The sequence below is a fragment of the Lipotes vexillifer genome, unplaced genomic scaffold (assembly GCF_000442215.2).
Source record: "Lipotes vexillifer unplaced genomic scaffold, Lipotes_vexillifer_v1.1 scaffold972, whole genome shotgun sequence".
Lineage (NCBI taxonomy): Eukaryota > Metazoa > Chordata > Mammalia > Artiodactyla > Lipotidae > Lipotes > Lipotes vexillifer.
The window spans coordinates 866312-874604 of NW_006769413.1; the positions used below are offsets into that span (position 1 = coordinate 866312).

Genomic DNA, 8293 nt, shown 5'->3' on the forward strand with positions numbered 1-8293 from the left:
GCCCCCTCCCCTTTCTTACCCCGTTCGGTCCGGTTAACCCCATGAGGTCCGATGCCCAGGAGTTCAACCGTGGGGCGAGGTGGTATTTACAGTTGGAGACGGGGTCCTGGGCGGGGGCGCCCGGGAGGGGGGAGAGCGGGCGGGCGGGAGGCTGTATTTACAACGGTCCAGTCCGAATGGCTTGTATCTCGCCTTAGGCCGCCGCGTCCGCGGGTATTTACAAGAGAGCAGCATGGCTTGAGGGCGCGTGGGCGCGGCCGGGCCGGCCCTAGGGCAACAGCGGGGGCTTGAAGGAGCAGTTGCCAGTGCAGTGCCGGGGCGTCAGCATCTTGCAGGAGAAGTGGTGCAGGGCGTCGTGGGCTTCTGGAGAGACAGTCGATTGGGCCATGTTGGGCGCCTCGCCAGGCCTGCGCGGTCCACGGGCTCCCTCGCTCCCCTGTCCGCCCGGGTCTCACCCACCCCCTTCAGGCTCAGGGGTTCTCAAGCGAGAGCATCAGAAGGTGAGAGGGTAGTAGAGAGATCCTGGCTATCCAAAACCACTGCTCTAGTTCAGTTGGCCCATTTTACAGAAGAGGAGACTGAGGCACAGTAAGATGGAGGTCGATCGGCCCCCAAACCAGATTTGGACCCCGTGGCAGATTTCCCAATGCTCAGAGCTCAAGGGGCTCTTTCTCCCTATCCCACCGTTCTAGCATCATTTCTCCATTAAAATCAATTCTCAGTTCCCTCTTCTCAGCTACTGATCTTTGTAGACCTGGCCTTCCCCTCTCACTAGCAATGCCATTCATTCATTCATTCGTTCATTCATTCACTCATTCGCCTGCACAGCCAGCGCCTGGCACCCCTCCTTCTTTCCCCGGCTTCCACACCTTTTAATTTCTGCTGGATGGCATAGCGCGCCTTCCTCTCTTGGTCAAGTTCGTTACACAGAGTATCTGGAAGACATAGGAAGTAGCCAGTGAGGAAATGAGACCACCTTAGGGCCCGCTGGGGTCACAGCCCGGGCCTCACCCTCTTCTCAGCGCTCAGCCCCTGGCAGAAACAAGTCCCGGAGATTGAGGGAGGGGGCGTCAAAGCTCCAAACTGCAGTTTGGCAGTGGGAGGAAGTGGCCTGGGATGGCGCTTAAAGGCAGACGGATCTAACCAAAATTAAAGCAAACTTAGGCATTACTTCCCAGGTAATTTTACGCCTCGATTTTTAATTTAGAAACCATGGAAATTGCCGCGATAAGAAGTTCAATCACTCCATGTAATGATGCCTGCAAGCCGTTTGCTGGGCTCGCTTGCCATTCTGAGGCTAATCAGAGTATACAAAGGATATTAAATAAAAAAAATAATTGTTAAATTACCTTCAATTTAAATCCAAATGACTGAGCCAACATTGCGGCTCCTGCCAGACAAGAGGCAGTTACGGCCCGTGCACGCGCTCACCTGACTCCTGTCTTACCTCTGACAATTTGCAGCTGTTGCACCATTTCTTCTCGATAAGCCAATTCCCTCTTCATTTGATCCTGGAAATTATCTGTGCAAATTGATTAAGTGAGAGCTGTTACGCACAGCCCCCTCCCTCGGCCGACTTTCTCCACTCCCCAGCCGCACCCCACCCCCTCCATTTTTGGCCTAGTGGGAAACCCCAGAAAAGGAGGGTTCTGTGGCTCCGGCCTCGTGCAGAGCGGCAGCTACTTGCACTGGGGTCCCGGGCTTAGCCCGGGGCTTGCGGGAAGAAGGCTCTGGTGATGAGGTGGGGTGGGTCTGGATGGGGTACCTTTGAGACTCTGAAATTCTCGCTCCAGCTTCTTGCGGAGCTCCATTTGCTCCAGGAGCAGTTTTTGCAATTCGTCTGTGAAGGGGCGAGAGTGGGAGGTAAAGGAAGAGGGTGGTGGGACTCAGGGGGCCCATAAGGTACCCAGGTCCTCCCCTGGCCGGTTCCCCTGAGATGGGAGTAGGGGACGATGGGACCGGATGGTAGAGGCCCTCAACACTCAGTTTTTCCATCTGCACCCAAAGGATTTGGGCAAGAAATGGGGTTAGGGGATTAGGTTGCCCAGGAGAATCAAATTCAGGATAGTAGAATGCATGTTGGACTTCTAGGCCCTGGCCCCAGGCGCCAACCAGCATGGTTTCTGCTTTAAGTTGTCCCTAACTCCCTAAGCTTAGAGGTTGGCCTAGGAAGACGCAGTTTACCCCTTCAATTGACAGACTTAATCCCTCCCTTCAATGATACAGACCGGGGAGAATCTGGTCAAAGCCTTGGTTGGACCTCTGCCCTGGAAAAATACATATATTCGCAACAGTTTGTTTACAATTTCAAGAGGTCCCAAGACCCCAAATTCATGCTAAGAACGCTCATAAAAAGCACCAAGGATTTTGAAGGTAATCACATAGCCTGTAAAATCTGTAACTAGGAAGAGTGGAAGACCACCAGTGCCTCTCTCCCTCCCCACACCAATTTCCAAGCCCAACCCTGGGCTGGGTGGGGGCAGGGAGAGGCAATTGGGTGTGGAAAGCCCTGTTGGTGCCCTCAAAAGAAGCTCCAAAGGAGTGGCAGGGGCGCTGCCCTGACCACGGAGCCATTGGTATCTGGTCCTCCACATGGGGAGGCTCTCTGAGAAATCCTCCCCTAGCAGGTGCTCAGAAAACACAAAAATGGGAGACAGAGAAGCAAAGTGGGTTAGAAGCTCCTTTCTCTGTGCCTCAAGAGAGGGACCCCTTTTGCAGTGGAGCAGCAACCTCAGGACCCCATTCCACAAACAAGGTCCATCCTCACCTTATTTAGGGTGGGGTGGAGTTGGTTATGCATTAACTCCAGGAAAAAACAAAAAAACCCTCTGAGACATTCCTAAAGTAAATGCGTCCTCAAAATCTTGCTATTCAGATGAGGCTGAGAGACCCAGATTGCCCTGTCTGATTGTCCACATGCATCAAGTTCTGAGGATCATTACTCATTTTTCTTTCTCACTGGGCTATTCAGACAGGCCGGGCCTTGGGAACTCTGGGGTGGCTCGTTCCTTCCCCGTGCTCACTTCACCCTTCCACTTCCCGCCCCCCACCCCGACCTCTGTGCCAGGATAATGTGTCCAGGGAATTATCGCTTTGGCTCAATGAAGACTGATTCCCCAAGAGACTTTTCTTCTCACACTCACTCCTACACGAATAACACCCCTTTACAAGAAGGGCCCATCGCCCCCAAGCACAGTGTACCCCCATTTCACAGATTTAACCTCACCTCTGGCCAGGTTCTCGATACCCTTCTCCACTAGTTGAGTTCCCGTGACATCTAGGGTTAGCCCATCTTCGCCTGGGATAGAAGCGCAAGTAAGAGGGGTTTTGTTCTGGGAGAGGCCTTGGGAGGGGAGGGGTGAGCTTCCTGGGAACTGTGCTAAGTTGGAAACCTATTTCAGATGCTCTGCCCTTAGAGGAGACAGTTACAGGCATCCAGTACTACCCACCTTTCAAGTCATTATTTTAGGGGTACAGCCTTTATTTTAGAGAGTGACCCACTGGAAGAGAGTGAACCCAGGGAAAACAGGCTATCTTAGGGCAGGAAGTGCCCTTTGACCTGTTTTATGTGGGTGATGGTGTTCCTCATATTCTAGTAAGCCTCCTTCCCTCACGGAAGAGCCTCAAACCCAGCAAGGAGGTAAGCAACTCAGGAAACCTGGCCTGAACCTTGCCCACACTATTTAAATATTTATGTGCCAGCCGCGAGAGAGGAACAGCAGCCCCTTAGGCTTGCCGCTGGAGCAGGTGGAAACCTGGGCGACCTGGGGCCCAGCTCCCGGGTGGGGGTGGAGTGTGAAGGTCCTAGGGCTCACCTCTGTCTGTATTTGCGGGACTTGGCTGGGAGATACTCCTTTGGTCTGGATAGGATTTCCTTGTTTCCAAATCGTCGGCAGTCGAGTGATTGTCTTCCTTATCTGGCTCTTAAAGGCAATAAACCGAGTTTCAAAGAGAGGCAAAGAAACCGTGACCCCGATACGGCCAGAGCTGCCGCGGTCGGGGCGCCCGAGCCCTAATTAAAAGCGTCGTGGCCGCCGCTGGTTCCCGGCTGTGCGCCTGGGCTCGCACCCTCAGGCTTTGGGCCGGCCACCCCCTCCCCCGCGCGCGATCTGCTCATCTCCGGCTCCACGCCCCCTTCCCAGCCTCTTGGAAAAGAGCAAAACGAGCAGCCGAGCCCACCAGGGACAAGCGACCTACATCGCGTGCAGATACTGGGGCACCGCGAGCGCGCGTGGCCGCCGGGTCTACCTGCACCGAGAACGCGGCCCAGGCGGCGACCCTCAGGGTGGCGGCTGCGGGGGGAGACATCTTCCCCGGCCTGGCCTGCCCGGATTTCCGAGGCCCTCAGTCCATTCTCTGAGAGCCACTGGGTCCCGCGCGCACGTGCCCCCGCGTTGGGCTGCAGCTACCACGGCACTTCAGGAGTCCCCAAGGGGGTGGCCATGCGCCCCCACCCGCTCCCGATCCGTCCTGACCACTGGGAACACTTGCTGAATAAATGAGAGGTTCTGAAAAGGACGCCAGGCGTGGTTTGTAAAAGGTTTAACCCAGTGCCTGAGGTGTACGTGAGCGGTATCTATGCGGTGGAGAGGGCGGATGTAAGTCGTTGGGAGTCCTCGCTTAGCTTCCTTTTTCTTTCCCTGTTTTTCTTTCCCTCTCCCTCTTTCTCTCATTTTCTCTGCCTCTTTCCTCCTCTCGTCTTCCCTCGCAGGCCTCCTCTGGCCCCGGCCCTCTGCGCGCGGTCCCCCTATCACACTGGCCAGGGACCTCGGCAGGGGGGCTGGGGGCGTTACCGTGGGCCTCGGGGGTGCAGAGGTAGGAGGCCGCGGGCCCCAGCGCCGCCGCCGCGCTCTTCAGGTGCTCCTCCAGCTCGGGCGCGTACACCTGCGGCGGCCGAGAAATGACAGGCGGTTAGCGGGGGCGTTTGGCGGCGGCTCGCAGCAGCCCAGCCCTGCGCCGCGGCCAGGAGAGAACATGAGGGGGTGAGGGAGGTGCGCTCGCCCGCTGGACCCGAGCGCCCCGGGCGGCCGTGACGCAGGCGCCGCAGCCTTGCGCCCTCGGAGGCCGCATCACCGTTGTGGATTCCTGGTAATTATTAGCGCCCTCGAGAAAATTACCCGAGACACGAAGCGGCTCCCAAGCCAAGGGCAGCTAAAAGCCGCCCCCACCCTCTTCGCCCGTCTCAGCGTCTTCCCTCCCGCCCGCGCCCAGTCCCCGGTGTAAACGACGCCTTTCGCATCCGGCTAATGATTCGTGTTTTAATGGACCGAATAGAAATGTACAGGTGTGCGCACCCACTTTCAGGGGCACACCCCCCACCCGAACCCGCGGCCCCGGCAGCCAGAGAGCCCCTCTCCCGCCCCGCACACCTCGACGACAGCTTCCTGCCAACGAACCCTGCAGTTCCTAGGGCAGGAATTCGAAGAGACTCGGAAAACTACGAGTTCGTGTGGAGGAAGATTCCAAGGGCCCTGTACTGCGGCTTGGTGGAGAGGCATCCCTCTCCTCTGTTTACCGGCTTGTCTTCCCCGGGGCTCACATCCCCATCCAGGAGGGCGTGCTACCGGCCCGGCATCTTGAGCGCTTTTCTCTGGATTTTGGTCCCTTTCCTCCAGACCCATTTTATTTCTACCTTTCTGTCTCTGTGTGACTGCCAGTCTCTGCCTGTCTCCTCCCCACTCCCATCAACAAAAACACAGCACACGCATTTTTCAGGCCTACCGGCCACCCCCACCCCCCGATCTTCCGAAACCCTCAGTCGGGGGTCCCAGGGAGCCCAGCTCCACAGAGCTCCCGAAGCTGGGCCTATCCAGAGCAGCCGGGGCCTACTGCTGGAACGCCCGCTCAGAACAAAATTCCCGTCCCCAACCCGGCCAGGGCCTGCCCCACATCCCAGAGCTGCCAAGGGGTAAGCAAAGAGGCGCCCCCAGCGGGGCGGGAGCGGGGCTCACCTTGGCCGGCGCGGGCCCCCCGAGCGGTCCGCAAGACTCTCGCAGCTCATAGCCGCCGCTTGGCGGGCTCCTCTCCGGTCTCCGCACCATGTCGTCGGCTGCCAGGTCCCCAAACGCAGACCGACTGGCTGGGGGTAGACCCGGGGGTCGCCGGGGACGAGGGCTGCCGCCGTCGGGAGAGTCTGTGGGGCCGTCGGCGCCCGATGAGGTGGTAGACAGGGGCCCTGCCTGCTGGTCGCCATCAGGGCCGTCTCCTGTGCTGGGCGCGCCGGGTGCGCCGGGCTCGGCCTCGTCCGGGGCTCCCTCGTCGTCGGGGAAGCGGTTGGACTCCACGTCCACCTCGGGCTCATCCGCAGTGTCCACATCGGGGGAGGCGGAGTGGTAGCTGGAGCTGCCCTCGCTCAGAAAGTCCGGGCTCACGTAGCCGCCGCCGGACCCTGCGCCTGGCCCGGGCCCACGGGCTGGCCCGCCGCCGTACACGTCGCGGGCGCTACCATAGAGCTTGGCGATGCTCTCCGCGTCTTTGACCACAGGCCGGAAGGCCGACACGTAGGAGCCTTTGCGTGCGGGCGGCGGGGGCAGCGGAGCCAGCGGGGGCGGCAGCGCCTCGTCGGCGCCCTCCTCGTCCAGCGGCCCGCGGGACAGCGCGCTGGGGCAGCGCTCCTCTGCGACCAGGCCGCCCTCCTTGTTCGGCTCAGCACCGTCCAGGGGCTCGGGGCCGGGCTGGATAGGGCGGCACTGGGAGACTGCCTGCCGCCGGCCAGAACATGGGAAACGTCGGGTACACAGTGGCTGCGGCAGCCGCCGCAGCCACGGCCGCTGCGTCCTTGGCTGCTCCGGGGGGCTGGTGACCCCAGAACATGGCGCCGCCGCCCGGGCCAGCCCCCGCACCGGGGGGCAAGTGGCCGGTTCCTGGGCCGCCCGCGCCTGCGCCAGTGCCCGCGCCCCCGCCGCTCCCGGTGCCTGGGCCGCCCTTGGGTTCGCCCGCGCCTAGCACGGGGTCGTCCTTTTTGGGGCAGAGGCCGAAGGCCGTGGGAAAACCGTAGGGATGAGGGAAAAGCGGCGGGGGCAGCTTCTGCAAGAGGCCAAAGCCCTTGCTGGGCACTGGGATCACCGGGTAGCTGCGTACGCCGGCGCCGCCACCAGGCCCCCCAGGGCCCGGGGGGCCGCCAGCTCCCGCCGCCAGACCAAGTCCCCGCTGCGCGTGAGGAGGAGGCGGCCCGGGAGGCCCGGCGGCCTCTTCTTCGCCACAGCGCAGGCTTTTGTGGGGCGGCGGCCCTGGGGCCATCTCCGCGCCGCACCCCGGGCCGCCCCCGCCGCCACCACCAGCACCACCCTTCCCCTGCCCACCCGACCCGCCATTAGCGCCGCCGCCTCCTTGCAGCGAGAAAGTCCGCTTGCGAGTGCCACCATTGAACATGGCCTTGACGTCCTCCCAAGCGTGGCTCAGTTCGTCTGTGGCCGACTTGTCACTGAGTTTGAGGTGTCGGCGCCACGAGTTAAAGTTGGCTGCGTCGGGCTGCGTGTACTTGGCGTCCGGTGTGCGGTGCGAGTGGAAGATGAACTTGTTGGGCGAGAAGTACATGCTGCAGTAACCGCACTTGATACACTTGGCGCGCGAGCTGTTGTAACGCGCGGGGATGAAGCTGCCACGCGAGCCCCAGGCGCACTCGTGCACCACATCGAAGGCGAAGTTCTCGGGCAGCTTGGGTGGCTTGTGCTCGCCCAGGAACGACTTGCAAAGACGTTCGGCCTCGCGCTTGGTGATCATGCCGCAGCGGCGCGACGAGATGGGCATGGCCCCGGCCCGACGCAGAATCTCCAGTTGCACCGGTGTGCACTGCACGCACGTGATGCCCAGGGCCACGCGGCGGTTGTGGATCTCATTGTAGCTGTAGTTCTTGAGGAGGGTGTTGGAGATCTGCGCCAGGCATAGGCGCTCCTGACTGTCGATGACCAGAGACACGATAGGCACCCCGTACAGCGACGTCTCGCCCACCTGGTTGGGTTTGAGAGCGCTGGAGCCCGAGTAGGGCTGCAGCTCCTGCTTGGAGTTGGGCGAGGAGTTGCCCTCGCGCCCCGGCCCCAGCTGAGTGGTGAGAGCCTCCATGCCGCCGCTCCTGCGAAACAGAGAAAGCAGAGAGCCGATGAGCCATTTTCAGCGCCAAACGCCGCTTGGGCCCGCCCAGCAGGGCGCGCCGAGTCGGGCGCGCGGGGAAACTTGGCAATGGGGAGTCCAAGCTCATTCGCCCCCTGGACGGGCGCCTTTTGTTATTCAGACGCGTGCTGGCGCTGGAACAAAAGCCCCCGGGGTTTGGAGGAGGAGTATGGGTAATTGAGAC

At 60.7% G+C, this 8293-nt stretch overlaps 1 protein-coding gene across 1 annotated transcript in view; it reads right to left on the reverse strand.

The window, feature by feature from the left end:
- Nucleotides 1-268: 268 nt before the first annotated feature.
- Nucleotides 269-8293, reverse strand: part of SKOR1 (SKI family transcriptional corepressor 1) — an 8134-nt gene continuing 109 nt past the window's right edge. The window contains 9 exon segments of the mRNA XM_007445605.1: nt 269-363; nt 870-935; nt 1448-1522; nt 1766-1840; nt 3227-3298; nt 3816-3923; nt 4794-4884; nt 5952-6671; nt 6673-8071. Coding sequence (XP_007445667.1) covers nt 269-363; nt 870-935; nt 1448-1522; nt 1766-1840; nt 3227-3298; nt 3816-3923; nt 4794-4884; nt 5952-6671; nt 6673-8071 — 2701 coding nt within the window.